The sequence below is a fragment of the Girardinichthys multiradiatus genome, chromosome 14 (assembly GCF_021462225.1).
Source record: "Girardinichthys multiradiatus isolate DD_20200921_A chromosome 14, DD_fGirMul_XY1, whole genome shotgun sequence".
In the NCBI taxonomy this organism is placed as follows: Eukaryota; Metazoa; Chordata; class Actinopteri; order Cyprinodontiformes; family Goodeidae; genus Girardinichthys; species Girardinichthys multiradiatus.
Window position 1 is genome coordinate 45717670 of NC_061807.1, and position 18105 is coordinate 45735774.

Consider the following 18105-nt stretch of genomic DNA (forward strand, 5'->3'; position numbering starts at 1 on the left):
TACAAGACTTTCAAGGTGTAATGGGCCCCAATGAATGTGCATTTATTGTACATGGATATCTCAATTTATTCATGATGTAGAGTATACTGCAACCTATTAGCATGTATGGACCTACTGAATATATAGTTGTTTTCCCTTTAATATGGTTACCTTCACATAAGCATGCTAGAGCACATTACAGTCACTATCAGCAAATATCTAAACAAAGAGGTCAATAAGCTGAGTAATTTTCATTTGTTATTATTTATTTAAGAACATGTTATGTATACACACACACACATTCTTTATATAAATGAACATATATACACACACTAACATCATATATATAAATGAACATATATACACACACACAATAAAATTAGTGTGAAAAAGTACCCAATTGTACTCCCTTTTTTTCTCATCCTTCTGAGCCACTGCTCTTTGGTCAGTGTCTCCCTGTTTGGGCAGTAAATCCTGCCTTTGTATTGGCTATGGCCAGTTTCTGTGGTGTGTGGCATTTAGTGCATCTGTTGGATGTGACTGTCCTTGTGTATTTGCGCTTTTCTTTTTGGGTTGTCTCTTGGGTTTGGGTAAGGCCTGTAGATGTTGTTTTAGAATATGGTGGGCATATGATGTTTGGTGTAGTGGGGGGGTGGCAGCAGAAGCAGTGGCAAATTGTTGCCTGCTGCAGTGGTAGATGGCATGTGGAGTGGCATATAAAAAACTGTTGGCTGAGATGCAGGGGGTTTTGGCTGAATGGTTTTCAGCTCAGCTCTGTCTCTGACAGTGAGTTTTGTTTTTGCCTGGCCAGTGGTGTCAGGTGGCAGGTTGTAAGTGTGTTCATGTTTGTGTGTGTTCATGTTTGTGTGGTGTGAGTTGAGTGGGCCTAGCATTTACTGGGAGCAGTGGTTCACTGGCAATGGGCCATTCCTGAGGCAGTACCAGCCCTTGCATCAGAATGGCAACATCTTGTGCTTTAAATCTTTTGTTATGCCACTGTATTAAGGTGGTCTGGTTTACAGCGACAAGTTGCAGGGTTGTGTCTTTCATAATAATGCCATTGTTCAAAATTAGCTGTCAAATTGTTTTGTAATCATTTAGAATTTGTGACCACCTAGAAAACGTTTGGTGTCCAATTTTTTTGGGGCTACTATGAATGTTGCACAACCTGATAAAGATCATTTCAATAAGTCGGCTGCAATCTGGCCATTGAGCACCAGAACCAGAAGAACCAAGTACACACCTTTTTGTGCTTTCAACTCCTGCATAAACAGCCTTCTTTTTGGGTGACCTAAATCGACCAGTGAGCAGTCGTTCCTGATGTCGTGCAGCATACAAAATCCGGTCTTTATCTTTTTGCTCCAATTTATGCCAAAGACCCACAATGGTGTTGGCCTGCTGGTTGGTAAGAGTTAGGCCTTTTTCCTTTCGTAGCTCCACCAAGTACTCCGCAAGCACATCAACACGATCCATTCCTGCCCTATTGTGTTCATCCACGACCTATGGAGAAATATTGCATTAAGTTTTAAATATCTCAAAAAGCTGAAACATCCTTAATTTTTAAAGCACACTGATATTTAACTTACAACTTGCTCTGAAGATGTAGTTTGCCCAGGTAACCCCAACGAAACAGTGGACTGGACCACAGCAGACGACGCAGGCTGGAGCCCCGGTAGGTGAGTGGATTGTACCACAGCGGAGGACGCAGGCTGGAATGGGTTCTTCAGACAGAGAAAAGGCCAAATCAAATGTAGAATAAAATTATGATTCAAACATAGAGACAATATTAAAGAAAAATGTTTAACTGCATTTACTCCTGAACTCTGCTCCTCCACTGGCCGTTGTCGTTTGGGAGCCGGTAATGGAGGAGCAAGAAAAAAGGTATCTGCACTTTGAGGCTGTGGTGGAGAGATGTTGTGAAGAGAACCACCAGCTGGCACTGGATCCGCACAAGAATGGGCTGCTGTACTTGTACAAGCACGTGTTGCATTCGTCTGAAAATACAAGGTCAAAAGAACACTTTGATAAAATTGGAATTTCTTAAGATTTAGAATAGTAATAATAATGATAATAATAATAAATATATTTCAGTACTCACATGAGTTTTTCGTGCAACATTTATATTTGGCTTTGCATTCTCCACATGCCTGCCACCAAATCTGGACCTTTCAAACTTTAGAAAAGTATAAATATGACAATTGTGACTCAAAACAGGACTAAAACAGACTTTAAAACAGGAGCAATCATATTTACTGAAGAAAGGGTGAGTTTTGGCCTTTTTGCCAGAGTTCCAGGTGTGCTGTAACCTGTGGGGTATTTGACTGGAGTAGCAGTCTGGAGCTGAAATATGACACAAATACAGGTTATTGCCATTATGAATTCTCATTCACATAAAGCAATAACATTCACCTACCATTATGGAACTACTTTGACTGTTAGTTGATTGGGCTGCACTGCTTGTGGGTCTAGATGAGGCTGTAGGCACCTGTTGCAGAACATATATTTAGAACAATGTATATAAACAGGAGCATTCCCGAAACTTTTGAGAAAGAGAGAGATAATAGCCAAAATCATCAGTGATTTAAAGGAAGCAGAATACTACTGCTCAATACTACAGGGGTTGGACAATGAAACTGAAACACCTGGTTTTAGACCACAATAATTTATTAGTATGGTGTAGGACCTCCTTTTGTGGCCAATACAGCGTCAATTCGTCTTGGGAATGACATATACAAGTCCTGCACAGTGGTCAGAGGGATTTTAAGCCATTCTTCTTGCAGGATAGTGGCCAGGTCACTACGTGATACTGGTGGAGGAAAACATTTCCTGATTCGCTCCTCCAAAACACCCCAAAGTGGCTCAATAATATTTAGTCACTGGTGACTGTGCAGGCCATGGGAGATGTTCAACTTCACTTTCATGTTCATCAAACCAATCTTTCACCAGTCTTGCTGTGTGTATTGGTGCATTGTCATCCTGATACACGGCACCGCCTTCAGGATACAATGTTTGAACCATTGGATGCACATGGTCCTCAAGAATGGTTCGGTAGTCCTTGCCCATCTAGCACAAATATTGGGGGAAGGGAATGCCATGATATGGCAGCCCAAACCATCACTGATCCACCCCCATGCTTCACTGTGGGAATGCAACAGTCTGGGTGGTACGCTTCTTTGGGGCTTCTCCACACCGTAACTCTCCCGGATGTGGGGAAAACAGTAAAGGTGGACTCATCAGAGAACAATACATGTTTCACATTGTCCACAGCCCAAGATTTGCGCTCCTTGCACCATTGAAACCAACGTTTGGCATTGGCATGAGTAACCAAAGGTTTGGCTATAGCAGCCCAGCCGTGTATATTGACCCTGTGGAGCTCCCGACGGACAGTTCTGGTGGAAACAGGAGAGTTGAGGTGCACATTTAATTCTGCCGTGATTTGGGCAGCCGTGGTTTTATGTTTTTTGGATACAATCCGGGTTAGCACACGAACATCCCTTTCAGACAGCTTCCTCTTGCGTCCGCAGTTAATCCTGTTGGATGTGATTCGTCCTTCTTGGTGGTATGCTGGCATTACCCTGGATACTGTGGCTCTTGATACATCACAAAGACTTGCTGTCTTGGTCACAGATGCGCCAGCAAGACATGCACCAACAATTTGTCCTCTTTTGAACTCTGGTATGTCACTCATAATGTTGTGTGCATTTCAATATTTTGAGCAAAACTGTGCTCTTACCCTGCTAATTGAACCTTCACACTCTGCTCTTACTGGTGCAATGTGCAATCAATGAAGACTGGCTACCAGGCTGGTCCAATTTAGCCATGAAACCTCCCACACTAAAATGACAGGTGTTTCAGTTTCATTGTCCAACCCCTGTATGTTAATACTATAATTAAGGAAAGCAGGGAAGGGGATCTCTTCTGTACAGTGCTTTTCACATGACACAAGTCATCCCAAAGTGCTTCACCAGGGTGAAGGGATTTTATTCATTCACTCAGTAGTGGTTGTAAGCATGTAGCCACAGTTGTCCTTAGAGGTGGAGTGACAAAACACGGTTGCAAAAGCATGCACCAATGGACCCTCCAATCACCAACAACCACTCACACACTTCATTCATAATGAAGAATCAATAAGTAGCCATTTCATGCAAATGATGTGACCGATTAAGAGGTTTTTTGTTTTGTTTTTAATTATATTAGTGATGAAGTTAGTTTAAACCTTATGACCTTCTTTTACCTGCTAATCCTTTTCCTCTGCTGTGGAACAGACCTGTTGCCAGAGCAGCTCAGAAATAAACAACAAAAAGTCCAAGAATGCATTATGAGAAAAAAATGCATCTTTACACTGTATGCATAGTACATCAACTGTAGTTAAAAAAAGGCCCAAATTTGGCTTACCTTAGGAAGATGAAACCCACACAAACACCCTTGTGGCTGGGAGAAAAGTGTCAGCTGGCCTCTCAGCAGTAGTGGGCACTTCTCTATCTGTAAACAGAGCACAAGATGAACTTGACTACCTCTAAATATACAGTCGGTCTTAAAACACAATTTGTCGTTTTATGCTCATACATGCGTGATGTACAATATGTCAACCATTTGTAAATTAGATTAAAAATAAAATGTATTTCTTTGGATTATTTTCTAACATACCTTCTGATACAGAGTGTACCACTTCTGTTGCCTTGAGGCAGGTCGGTTACCTGCATCTGATGGCCAGACACCAGTGGAGGCAAAAGACCTCAGTCTAGAGAACCACTCGTTATCATCCATAGCCTTGTGGCTTTTGGAGTTTTGTTTAGACATTTTCTGTATTGACAGATAAGCAATTTTATTCATATTGCATTTACATAAACTCATCACAGCAAGTACCCAAAAGGGTGGATTACAAAGACATGTATGCAACACAATATAAAACACCTATTCATACTAACAGCCAGGGCTTGATATCAGCACTGAAATAAAATAAAAATAAACACATATCCTTTTAGATTTTATGGTGTTTCCCTATAAAATAAATAATTTTCTTTTTACTCTTGGATGAACATGGTAGCAACACATGCTAAGTTGTATTTGTTGAGATGGTAAAGCATTACATTTGTTTTAAATTGCATTAATATGAACCTGACAGATTGTCAACTGGACTGCTTTAGCCAACTACGGACAACTTTAGCGGCAACAAACAGGCTAATTATATCGTATATAATAAAAATAATAGAAAATTCAACAATGCATGCAAAAGTCTTACCCAAATCGACGACAGAACAGCAACAATGAGCTCTGGTCATCAAGTTGCCGGTGTTACGTTGATTCGCGTTTCCCCATCAGATACGGTTTCCCCAGCGTCTCCTTGCCGCTCACGCGGCAAAAAAGGCGCGTGCTTGTTGCAGGCTTGGAACCGTCGCGCTGTGCTCGCACCACAGGGGAACTACGGTAACCCTGAAAGCTCAAATGTCGTGTTTCGGAGAAGTCGATCTACATTTGTTTAGCTAGTGTGTTGTTATTAGATAAACTAATATATCATCATTTTATAGATAGATAGATAGATAGATAGATAGATAGATAGATAGATAGATAGATAGATAGATAGATAGATAGATAGATAGATAGATAGATAGATAGATAGATAGATAGATAGATAGATAGATAGATAGATAGATAGATAGATAGATAGATAGATAGATAGATAGATAGATAGATAGATAGATAGATAGATAGATAGATAGATAGATAGATGTAAATATAACGACACATATTTATATATACACACACCGACGTATATATATATATATATCTGTCTGCCACTGCCACAAATTGAGCTCGGTCCTGCTGCAATTCAATCAATTTCTCGGCACGTTTGCAATGTAATGCAATGCAGACGTGCACAGCGCCTCCCACCGAACAAGATGGGTAGCTCGGTCAGCAGGGAGCTGAGGAAGAGCGGCTGCTGACGTCACTCTTCTGCGCCCGCAGCTCGGAATGCTTTTTCGTTTTCGAGTTCTGGGCAGTACTTTGCGGGCACACCACGAAAACGAAAAAGCAATGTCTGCTTTGTTTTCTTTTTGATTATGGCATAAAATGTGCAGTCATGAAGAAGAAAATGCAAATGCAAATAGGATGATTGATTACTAATTTTATTTATGGGTCAAATAACGCAGCCACATTCTTAAAATGAAAAAGCATTTCTGGAAATGCTTTTTCATTTTCAAATTTTACATTTCAAATTTAATTCTGGTATCTATTTGCTGGGGCATATTTAAAAAAATAAATCTCAAATGTCTTTTTCATTTTAATTTAGTGAAAGAATGAGCAGTCTTGAAGAAGAAAATGCAAATAGGATGATTGATTACTAATTTTATTTATGGGTCAAATAACGCAGCCACATTCTTAAAATGAAAAAGCATTTCTGGAAATGCTTTTTAATTTTCAAATTTTACATTTCAAATTGAATTTTGGTATCTATTTGCTGGGGCATATTTTAAAAAATAAATCTCAAATGTCTTTTTCTTTTTCATTTTAATTAAGTGAAAGAATGAGCAGTCTTGAAGAAGAAAATTAAAATGCAAATAGGATTATTGATAACTAATTTCATTTATGAGTCAAACAATGCAGCCACATTCTTAAAATGAAAAAGCATTTCTGAAATGCTTTTTCATTTGAAATATGGTAACGATTTGCTTCCATAGTAACTAACATGCAAGCACTGGTTCTCCAAACGAGAGGTAAGGAGGACGGTGATAAAATGAAAAACAAAATCGAAAAAAAGGTAAGACAAACAATGAAGGCGGATGGAATTAATTTGACGGACAAGTGGAATTTAGGTGATTGGTTTAGAAAGAAAATGAACACAGCGAAGAAAAACAGACAGGACGCACAAGGTAAGTTGAATGCAGCTTCTGTCCGGTTCAAAGGTCAGTACAGGAGAAACAAAGATAAATTTGAAAAGGAAGAACGTTTCTGGGGAGACATGCTTTTGATACATCAAGGAGCAAAACACACAATGACGCGGAAACAACCCAGGGGAGGAGACAAGAAGGAGGGGTCAAAATCAGCTCAGGGGACGAGCCCAGAGGAACCGCCCCCATATAGACCCTCCTCCCCATGCAGCTCCCTCACTGGTGCACCCACACCGCCCCCTGGTGGATTGTACCCCATATTGGAAATAGAATTCTAGATTCCAGAAGGGGGGACTGAATCTGTCAGTGGAAGTTCCGGATTATCTATGTCAGCATCTGCTGGCTCATTTCTGGATGCAGAAAAAGCAGCATTTCAGGACAGAGAGGTAAGAGAAAGACAAGAACAACATCAAAGAAGCCTGAGCTAAACAAATCCCTTTCGCTCACCCCCACAACAATCCTACCAACCTGCTTCTCTAATTTCAGAGGCCGGGGCACGGGTGCCACCCGGGACACCCGGCCCAAGCTCTGGCTTACAAGTAGCAGGGACTGATCCGGTGGGATCAGTAGGTTTACTGCTAAGTGGATCCTGGAGGCCAGATAGGGTTTTGTGTCCCAATCCTTTTCTCACACCCACACCTTGTTACACCTCTACCCCAGCTGTAGAGCTGCAGAAAAACAGCCACAGCATACCACAGGAAGATGGAGAAGACACAGCAGATCCGCAGCAAAACCATCCTGAGGACGGATCCCCAATACGCAGTCAGACAGTTGTACAGCTAAGAGAACATTTAACCCGCGAAGCTGCAGCTAAACCAGAAGGCTTTAGTTATGCCCCAAAAGCCAATTATCCCCTTTTACAGCAACAAGGCTCTGGAGCCCCCCCTAGGTATAAACCTTTCTCTCTGGGCGACATTACGGCTCTCTGTGACAAATTGCCCCCCATAACTGAAGGAGCAGCAGTGTGGCTCCAGACTTTACACACCCTGACGGCAGGCACCACGCTAGCATTGGGAGATTATAGAGCAGTGGCAGGACGGTGCATGCCACACCACACATGTAGAGAAATTGAGACACCTGCTTTTACCTCAAGAACCCCGGATTCTGACCTCTTCACCCAGCATGTCCACTGGCTAGGTGATGCATTCAGAACAGAATACCCTGTAACCAGGGGACGCACCATCCCTAAGTTTGAATGGGACCCTAAAATTAACCCCAGGGAATACCTGGACCAGTGCAAATCCATGTGGCAAACTCAGACAGAGACTAATCCGGCCAATGAGGGTGCACAACGAGACTGGTTCAGAGATGCTGTCCTTAAGGGACTGCCCCAACAGGTGAAGGCCAGTATGGACGACAATCCTGACATGGCTGGAGCGGACACTGGAACTTGGAATCGCCATCTGATCCACCACCTGTCCAAAATAAGAGAGGACCATAAGAAAGATGAGGAGGAACTTAAGACCCTGCAGACCCAATTGTTAAAGATGCAGTTAGCTGAAGCAAAGCAGAAAGCAGGAAAAAAGAAAAAAGACAGTAAAACCCCCAAAATAATGTATGAAGGTGGGGTGTCTCAGGTCCCCCAGACTCCTCCCTTTCCTGGCCATCAGGACACAATTGCACCGAGGTCTGCAACCTCTGGTCCTTATCATGCCCAACCAGGCCGGTTCAGGGGCAGGGGCGGGCCAAGGGGCCGTGGATTCCATGGAGGACCACCAAGGCAATGGGGGGGGGGTGCTGACATTTGCTACTACTGTTAGGAGCAAGGTCATTGGAGCCGAGAATGTCCGTACAACCTTGAGGCATATGGGCGTGGGTATGGACCCAGAGGAGGCCCAGGGCGACGCCCGTATCGAGGACGGGGTGGTCCACCACGTGGAGGTCAACAGCAGCGACCTCCACTTCAGCTGCCAGCCTGGGATGAACCCAGCTTTGGGCCAGACCACTACTGAGGGCCCCCACAGAACCCCCCGGACAGAGGGACTGAGGACCCCTTACTGTCCGTGACAGTGTATGGACAAACTCTTCCTTTTTTGGTGGATACTGGGGCCACATGCTCAACTATTCAACAAGCCCGTCCTACCACCCTCTCCACAAGGACTACCACTGTCATGGGGTTTTCTGGGGCTAAACAGGTCCTATCTTACACCACACCCCTAAAAACCGATATAGGGGGACAGACTTTGAACCACAGCTATTTGGTGTCAGCGGACACCCCTGTCAACTTATTGGGCTGAGACATGTTGATTAAAATGGGAGCCACCATTTTATGTGGACCTGATGGACTGTCTGTGCATCTGCCCAATGAAACTCAACTATCCTGTGGCAACAATTCCCGTCTCTCTCACGGACAGTATCTCATACAACCCCTGGCTGACCCTATGGCTAACATATATTGGGCCCTCCTTCATCCAGAAACCACAGCAGGCGGAGGCATCCTCTCATCCTTCCTTCGGTGGAAATCCTGGATCTCAACCCTGGCGCCCTACGTCTCTCCCCCTGACCCGCCACATGTCACCCTCTTCTATGACAGGAATAACTGTGAGTGTTATCAGGAAAGCTTTGCTGAGGAGCTGGAGGGGACTTCCTGGGTGATCGCCACCGCAGACATTTATGTAGCCCCTGAAGGTGTCGTAGCCTCCGTGCAGCTGTCTACAGAACAGGAGAACTGGTTTAAAATGTGGTCTGATGGTGTACCCCATGTTTCACTAGCACTCCACCCTGCTCACAAAGCCCGCGAGCTGGGAGGAGTGTTGAAACGCTCCCTAGCTCTCACTGACTGGCATTCTTTATCCACACCCAATCTATCTTATTCCCCCTCATGTAACACCTACCGCATTACTAACATGTCCACAGACGTTGGCACCTTGGAACATGTGCAACTTGAAAGACATCATGGCAGAGAAAAAACAGATCATCCCATGGCTGCAGCTGTAGTTCAGAGCATGCCATCTTCACTTTGGGCTGAGGGCCCCACAGATGTGGGACTCATTCAGTGTTCTCCCATCACTTTCCAGCTTAACACTGACCGACTCATTTGGAAATCCCAGTACCCTCACAAACCAGCAGCCGAAAGTGGAATTTCTGACACCATAGAAGGGCTGTGGAACGCTGGGGTGCTGGAACCAGTTGACGGCTCTTCTTGGAACACACCCATCTTACCAATAGAAAAGAAGGGCACTGGGAAATGGAGAATGGCCCACGACTTGAGAGCTGTAAATGCAGCACTTTCCACTCCTACAGTTCCAGTGCCCATTCCTTATGTTGCTCTTACCAATCTAAACCCTGAACATGCATGGTTCACCTGCATCAATCTGGCCAACGCTTTCTTCTGCCTGCCTCTAGCTGAGGAGTGCAGAGATATTTTTGCATTCACATATACAGGTCCTTCTCAAAATATTAGCATATTATGATAAAGTTAATTATTTTCCATAATGTAATGATGAAAATTTAACATTCATATATTTTAGATTCATTGCACACTAACTGAAATATTTCAGGACTTTTATTGTCTTAATACGGATGATTGTGGCATACAGCTCATGAAAACCCCAAATTCCTATCTCACAAAATTAGCATATTTCATCCAACCAATAAAAGAAAAGTGTTTTTAATACAAAAAACGTCAACCTTCAAATAATCATGTACAGTTATGCACTCAATACTTGGTTGGGAATCCTTTTGCAGAAATGACTGCTTCAATGCGGCGTGGCATGGAGGCAATCAGCCTGTGGCACTGCTGAGGTCTTATGGAGGCCCAGGATGCTTCGATAGCGGCCTCTAGCTCATCCAGAGTGTTGGGTCTTGAGTCTCTCAACGTTCTCTTCACAATATCCCACAGATTCTCTATGGGGTTCAGGTCAGGAGAGTTGGCAGGCCAATTGAGCACAGTGATACCATGGTCAGTAAACCATTTACCAGTGGTTTTGGCACTGTGAGCAGGTGCCAGGTCGTGCTGAAAAATGAAATCTTCATCTCCATAAAGCTTTTCAGCAGATGGAAGCATGAAGTGCTCCAAAATCTCATGATAGCTAGCTGCATTTACCCTGCCCTTGATAAAACACAGTGGACCAACACCAGCAGCTGACACGGCACCCCAGACCATCACTGACTGTGGGTACTTGACACTGGACTTCTGGCATTTTGGCATTTCCTTCTCCCCAGTCTTCCTCCAGACTCTGGCACCTTGATTTCCGAATGACATGCAGAATTTGCTTTCATCCGAAAAAAGTACTTTGGACCACTGAGCAACAGTCCAGTGCTACTTCTCTGTAGCCCAGGTCAGGCGCTTCTGCCGCTGTTTCTGGTTCAAAAGTGGCTTGACCTGGGGAATGCGGCACCTGTAGCCCATTTCCTGCACACGCCTGTGCACGGTGGCTCTGGATGTTTCTACTCCAGACTCAGCCACTGCTTCCGCAGGTCCCCCAAGGTCTGGAATCGGCCCTTCTCCACAATCTTCCTCAGGGTCCGGTCACCTCTTCTCGTTGTGCAGCGTTTTCTGCCACACTTTTTCCTTCCCACAGACTTCCCACTGAGGTGCCTTGATACAGCACTCTGGGAACAGCCTATTCGTTCAGAAATTTCTTTCTGTGTCTTAGCCTCTTGCTTGAGGGTGTCAATAGTGGCCTTCTGGACAGCAGTCAGGTCGGCAGTCTTACCCATGATTGGGGTTTTGAGTGATGAACCAGGCTGGGAGTTTTAAAGGCCTCAGGAATCTTTTGCAGGTGTTTAGAGTTAACTCGTTGATTCAGATGATTAGGTTCATAGCTCGTTTAGAGACCCTTTTAATGATATGCTAATTTTGTGAGATAGGAATTTTGGGTTTTCATGAGCTGTATGCCAAAATCATCCGTATTAAGACAATAAAAGACCTGAAATATTTCAGTTAGTGTGCAATGAATCTAAAATATATGAATGTTAAATTTTCATCATTACATTATGGAAAATAATGAACTTTATCACAATATGCTAATATTTTGAGAAGGACCTGTAAGTCAAACTGGGTGACAGAGCAAAACCTTGTCACAAGGTTTTGCTCTGTCACCCAGGATATTTAATCAGGTCCTTAAGGACTCCCTCCAAGACTGCCCCCTCCCACCGAACACCACATTGATTCAATATGTGGATGACATTCTTTTGGCAACACCCACTGTTTCTGAATGCTTGGAGGCCACGGCTGTGGTACTCTCACACCTAGCAAAGGCTGGGTACAAGGTTAGCAAAGCCAAACTATAAATTTGCCGGAAACAGGTGGATTTCTTGGGCAGGGTAATCTCTCAGCCCGGGACAGGAATGTCCCCTTCACATCAATCTGCTGTCCTTTCTCATCCAAAACCGGTGCAGGTGAAGGACATGCTTTCTTTCTTGGGACTCACCGGATACAGCAGGTCATTTATTCCAGGATACACTGACCTAACTGCCCCACTCTGCGACTTAGTGAAGAAACAGGGCATGTGCCATTTGACAGCACCTTCAGAATGGACAACAGAAGCAGAGGAAGCATTTATTGCTCTTAACACCAGCCTTTCCCAAGCTGCTCACTTGGCACATCCAGACTACACATTGCCCTTTCACCTGGATCTTTCTGTAACAGCACACACCGCAAACTGAGCGCTGTTCCAGAAAAAAGGGGGAGCAAGAACAGTGCTAATGTATATTAGCGTGATGCTTGACAACATGGAACAAAGACACCATGAATGTACCAGACATGCAGCAGGGTTGGCAAAAATAATTCAAAAAACAGCCCACGTAGTGATGGGACATCCACTACATATTCTAACATCACATGGAGTAGTGGCATTTGTCAATTCCAAAACTTTCACACTCTCACCATTGAGACAACAGAGATTGAGTAAGGTGCTGGAGGCGCCAAATATCATCTACAGCCATGAAGGGATCAACATGGCAGACAGAATGACAGAAGGAGAGCCCCGTGTATGCGCCGAAAAAGTTGAGGTAAGTGAGAAAATCAGACCAGACCTACAAGGAGAACCACTGACAGAAGCAAGAAACCTGTACACAGATGGCTGTTGTTTTAGACATGACACAGAGGGTCTGAAAGCAGCCTATGCGGTGGTGGAAGACACAGGAACGAACTTTGTGACTCTTAAGGCAGAAGGGCTGACCGACACCCAATCAGCACAGAGAGCAGAGGTGCTAGCAGTAATAGCAGCCCTAGAACTAGGGGAAGGATAAAAAGTGAACATGTACACAGACTCAGCACGGGAGCAGCGCACGTAGAACTAAAGCAATGGATGAGAACAGGGTTTAGAACAGCAGGACAAAAACCCATTAAACATGAGCAAGAAATGAGAAGATTAGCTGAGGCCCTACTACTTCCCCAAAACGTAGCGGTCATAAAATGCAAAGGACATGATAACAGCTACACTAGGGTGGCTCAAGGAAATCAAGCTGCACACCAAGCAGCCAAAACCAAAGCTGGATATCTGCCCATACACATCTTGATGAACTCTGAAGTTGAATGGACACCAGAACCGACTCTGGAGGAGGTGAGTAGACTGCAAAAGGGGGCCTCACCGGAAGAGAAATCAGTCTGGAAGGCAAGAGGGGGAAGAAAAAACCAGGATGAACTATGGAGAAGTCCAGACGGACATCCCATCCTACCCCCAGGGTTGACCACAGCAGCGCTGGAAGAAGCACATGGACCGGGACATGCAGGAACTGCACCAATGATGAAGAGTCTTGAGCACTGGTGGCATCCATACCTGAAACTGACGGTAGGTCATTGGATAAGCTTGTGTAGCACCTGCCAACAATTCAATGTGAGACCCACTCTGAAGCCTGCACCAGGTAAGTTCCCTGTGGACCCGGTAGCAGGTAAGGAAATCATCATAGACTACACAGACATGACTGAGAGAGTGAATGGGTTCAGATATCTTTTGGTGTGTGTGGATGCGTTCACCGGTTGGCCAGAGGCCTGGCCAGCAAAAAAGGAAGACAGCAAAACAGTGGTGAAGTGTCTGATTAATCAATACATCCCCAGGCATGGTTTTCCTGCGAAAATCAGGTCAGATAACAGCACACACTTCAAAAATGAAGAACTTAGAGAGGTTGAAAAGTTCCTGGGACTGAGACATTCCTTTGGAACAGTGTACCACCCCCAATCTCAAGGGAAGGTGGAAAGGATGAACCAGACAATCAAAACCAAATTGGCTAAAATCTGTGCACAGACTAAAATGAATTGGGTGACAGCATTACCTTTAGCCTTGATGTCAGTAAAGAGCTCAGTGAGCCAGAGACATGGGTTGACGCCCCATGAACTACAGACTGGAAGACCTTTTCCAGGCCCAAAAACCAGGTTACCTTTTCTGACTGAATGTGAACAATCTATGTCTCACCGTGATTACTATAGATCTCTCCACAGCTTGGTTGCAGCATTCTCAAAACAGGTGGCCGCCCAACCATCCGAGGCTCGAGCCACCACCTCAGACGTGGAGTGGATCCTTCTGAAAGTCATCAAACGGAAGTGGTCAGAGCCCAGGTGGACGGGTACATTCCAGGTCACAGAGAGAACCTCACATGCGGTGAGGGTCAAGGGCAAAGGAGACACGTGGTATCATTGGAGCCAGTGTGCAGCAGCAGAGGCACCACAGAGATCGCTGCCAGAGGTCCAGCAGAACCTGAGGGACAACACCAGCACACCAGAAGATCCTTCTCACCCAATTCAAGGGGCAGAATAATCCCCTAGGGTGAGAAAGCGTTCATTTACACCTAAAGGTTAGTCTACACCTTAGGTGCACCGTCAGATCAGTGGTCCCATCAATAGGGGCAGAATAATCCCCTGGTGAGACCACTTAACTCCAGGTCAGTCTACACCTGTGAGTGAAGACCAGGACATCACACAGAAGAGGCGGATGTGATTGAGCTTTCCTCTCTTTCACTGGTGGTCGTAGCTGCTCTCCCACCAAAGAACTGGATTGAACACTCTAAACTTTAAAAAAAAAAAAAAAAAGAGGTCTTTTGTGTTTCACCATATTGTTAATCCTTATTTTCCTTTGCAGGTACCTTTGAAAAGAATGGGAGGGAAAAGTCTAGGACCCAGGCCCCTTAAGGGTTGGGTCACGGGAGGTATAGGTGTTTTATCATTTTTCATTGTCACATTGATTCTAGGTTTGTATTGTGAACATCCATTCCAGACATGCTCTGACAGTCGCCAAAATGAGCAAATGTTCAAACGCGCAACCAATAAGGGAAAAGCGGACTGGAGCCTGGCTAAATACGAGGGGATAGAGCTCAATTATGTTTGTGGGGCCACCACCACCTTTTCTTTTGACCTCTGTCCGGTAGTGAATTGCGGGAATGGCGGAACCGGGTGGGAAGGTTATGCCATTTATTTATGCATGGACGAAAGATGGTCTAAGTACTGGTCTAAGTCCCCCCATTGTAAACAATGGGGGGACTCCTGGCCCATACCCCTACCATGTGGCTCTTGGAGCGGGGTGACTAGTTGGACGGGCTCTGGATGGACTCCTGATAAAAAGGCAGTACCCGGTAATTTGACAAATATCAGCATCCAGCGCGGCACGCTAGGTGGAGCCATTACCAACGGACATAACCCCCTTATGCTCTCCATGAACGTTAACTGCACTCAACCCTTTGTAGAGTATTTTACTCTTGCAGTATGGCAGTCAGGAACAGACACATGGGGACCAATAAAAATAAATTTTCGAACACCGTCTGTGCACCAGGACAACACAATTACCGTCCCACCGACAGTCAGGCCAAAAAATAAACCCCAGGTGATGGAACTTGATCACTCCAAATTGAAACCTATAGAGGTAATCCAAATGGCCACAGGATATACCGAAGATAACCTTTGGCTTCAGTGGATAACACAAACAGCAAAAGAACAAAGTAAAGCTGAGTGTGTGGCCTGTGCCTCGGCCCGACCACATCTTACCACAGATCCCGCCCCTCTGTATCCAGAGGACACGTGGGGTTACAATTGTATGATACAACTAACCAAGGAGGCCACACCAGTTAACTGCACCACACTAACCAGCATTTTTCCTCCCATTCCCAATAACACCAAAACAGGACCATTTACCCCTCAAAAAGGGAATGGTACTTATACTTGTTTTAATTTTACTACTCAGAACCGTAAAATCAATGTGGGAAAGATCCCCTTAGATTGGTGTAATAAGACCGCTTCAGGCGGGGGCATTGGACGTTGGGCAAGATCAGGACTCTACTATTATTGCGGAGACCATAGACTGCTCACTAATATCCCATCAAAGACGGTAGGATTGTGTGCCATGGTTAGGCTACAGGCACCACTGATCCTGATAGGACCTAATCTAACATCTGCCACGACCACTCATGATAAGACCAGGGCGTTAACACGTAGAAGAAGAAGGCACGTCATGAAAAGGAGCGCAGGAACCTTTGACCTGAGTCAAGGCTCCCCCACTTACATTGATGCCATAGGAGTACCACGGGGAGTGCCAAATGAATATAAAATCGCGGATCAAATCTCAGCAGGTTTTGAAAAGATCCCAATAATTGCAGCCTTTTTTCCGGTGACCCCAAATAAAAACGTAGACCGCATCAACTACATCCATTACAATGTTTTACGTCTAGCTAACCTAACCAGGGATAAAGTAGAAGGCCTGTCTGAACAATTGGCACCAACCTCCCTCATGGCTGTGCAAAACCGAATGGCATTAGATATGTTGTTAGCAGAAATCTGTTCAATGTTTGGGATATGTGTTGCATATGTGTTGCACTTTTATTCCCAACAACACTGCACCTGATGGTTCCGTCTCAAAAGTTCTAGAAGGGTTAAAAACATTTTCCGCAACCATGCATGAGCACTCGGGAATAGACAATCCGTTAGAAGACTGGATGACGGGCATGTTTGGACACTGGAAAGGGTTGATTATGACATTGTTTATATCCATTGCTGTTTTTGTAGCTATTATGGTTACCTGTGGATGTTGCTGTGTACCATAAGATCTTTGATTGTTCGCTTTATTACTACAACCATTTAGCCAATTTTGGTTTTGATTGTCCCATATGATGCCTTTGCTTGCGGTTGATGCTAACGAGGAGGAGGACGAAGATTAACTCATAAGACTAATTGACAGGGCGTCTGATGTGTATTACTGTCTAGGGAGCAGAAGGATGGTAGAATATTACATTGGCATATTTGGACAGACTATGGAGTAAAGCACAGATAGACACCCTCCAGTTAGAGGGGTCAATACTCCCTGTCAAGACTTAGAAGGTTGTAAGCATCCTTGGGACTACAAAGGCCAGACAGGCAATAGTCCCTGGGCACATGGCATGGCATTGGAGGCAGGGTCAAAAAGCATGATAACAAACATTTCCTTCTGCTCCACAGGTTGTAATGACTATTCAAATCTTTTATGAAGCATCTTCAAGTAGTGGTGAAGTCTTAGGAGACTTCATAAGGGGGTAATTGTGGAAATATATTATGTGTGTGCATTATTATTATGTTCATAACCATTGTGGGAAATAAAATGTACAACCTGTGTTAGTATAAGACATTGTGTGGCCTGCAGAATTGTTATTGCACAAACTTGGCCTTGAGTGTGATGAAGCAGAAAAATACTGAGAACTGTAGGGATGTGAAAAGATTAACTGGCAGAGTACTCCCTTCTCATATCAGTAGAAAACAGGGTGCAGGTGCAGGACAATGACTGTCTAAATATGGTAAGCCGGAAAAGTGTGTACGTGACATGTGAGAAAAAACTGTAAACAGGGCGCTGCCCATTTTAATGTGTGTTTTAATAAAAGCAATGAGCCCAGTGAGAAGCTCTGAAGTCGTCTCGGTGTGTGTCCTGATCACATGAGAGCTTCCACTGGGTCCAGGTACTTTGAATGACATACAGCTGTCTCTGTGTGATTTATTCTAATGTGTTGTGAATTCCTCCAAGTTACAGTGAATAAACAAACACACAGAAGGCCTCTTTAATGGGGAACTTCAACACTTGCCTCTGTCGCATCACCTGGCAGGCTGTATCTCACAACTTCATCATCTCTGCCTGTCATGTTTCAGGTTATTCTAATTCAGTCACCGATGGTCTGTCTCTTTCTAAATTTCAGATCGTCCACCAACTTTGCCCATCAGCCAACGCTCATCCCACTCCGATTCCTCCCCCCGAAGACCTGAAACTGGACTAAGCCCGTCTGTTGCAATCAGCCAAACACTACTGTATCTCAGGTCTAGCTCCTTTTAAATCATGTTCCTTCG

General features: G+C 44.5%; 1 protein-coding gene across 4 annotated transcripts; it reads right to left on the reverse strand.

The window, feature by feature from the left end:
• Positions 1–673: 673 nt before the first annotated feature.
• Positions 674–5586, reverse strand: LOC124880801. 4 transcript variants are annotated; one of them, XM_047386150.1, is made up of 9 exons: positions 5222–5586; positions 4627–4782; positions 4375–4461; positions 4214–4246; positions 2233–2464; positions 2078–2152; positions 1785–1973; positions 1566–1700; positions 674–1479 (listed from the first exon to the last, which is right to left on the reverse strand). In XM_047386150.1, exons 5-9 carry the CDS (start codon positions 2350–2352, stop codon positions 1057–1059), a joined length of 942 nt encoding a protein of 313 aa, XP_047242106.1. In that variant the 5' UTR covers positions 2353–2464; positions 4214–4246; positions 4375–4461; positions 4627–4782; positions 5222–5586; the 3' UTR covers positions 674–1056. The 4 variants fall into 4 exon arrangements, with proteins under 4 accessions (XP_047242106.1, XP_047242109.1, XP_047242105.1 ...); XM_047386153.1 differs by having other exon boundaries at positions 2233–2319; positions 2393–2464; positions 4627–5583; XM_047386149.1 differs by having other exon boundaries at positions 4627–5586.
• Positions 5587–18105: the final 12519 nt, after the last annotated feature.

Excerpts from the sequence above, each read along its gene's own strand:
- LOC124880801 (XM_047386150.1), bottom strand. The coding sequence starts at position 2,352 with ATGGCAATAACCTGTATTTGTGTCATATTTCAGCTCCAGACTGCTACT. Across the intron at positions 2,153-2,232 it reads CAAAACTCACCCTTTCTTCA|TTTGAAAGGTCCAGATTTGG; the intron begins GTAAATATGATT and ends ACTTTTCTAAAG. Across the intron at positions 1,701-1,784 it reads AGAGTTCAGGAGTAAATGCA|AACCCATTCCAGCCTGCGTC; the intron begins GTTAAACATTTT and ends CTCTGTCTGAAG.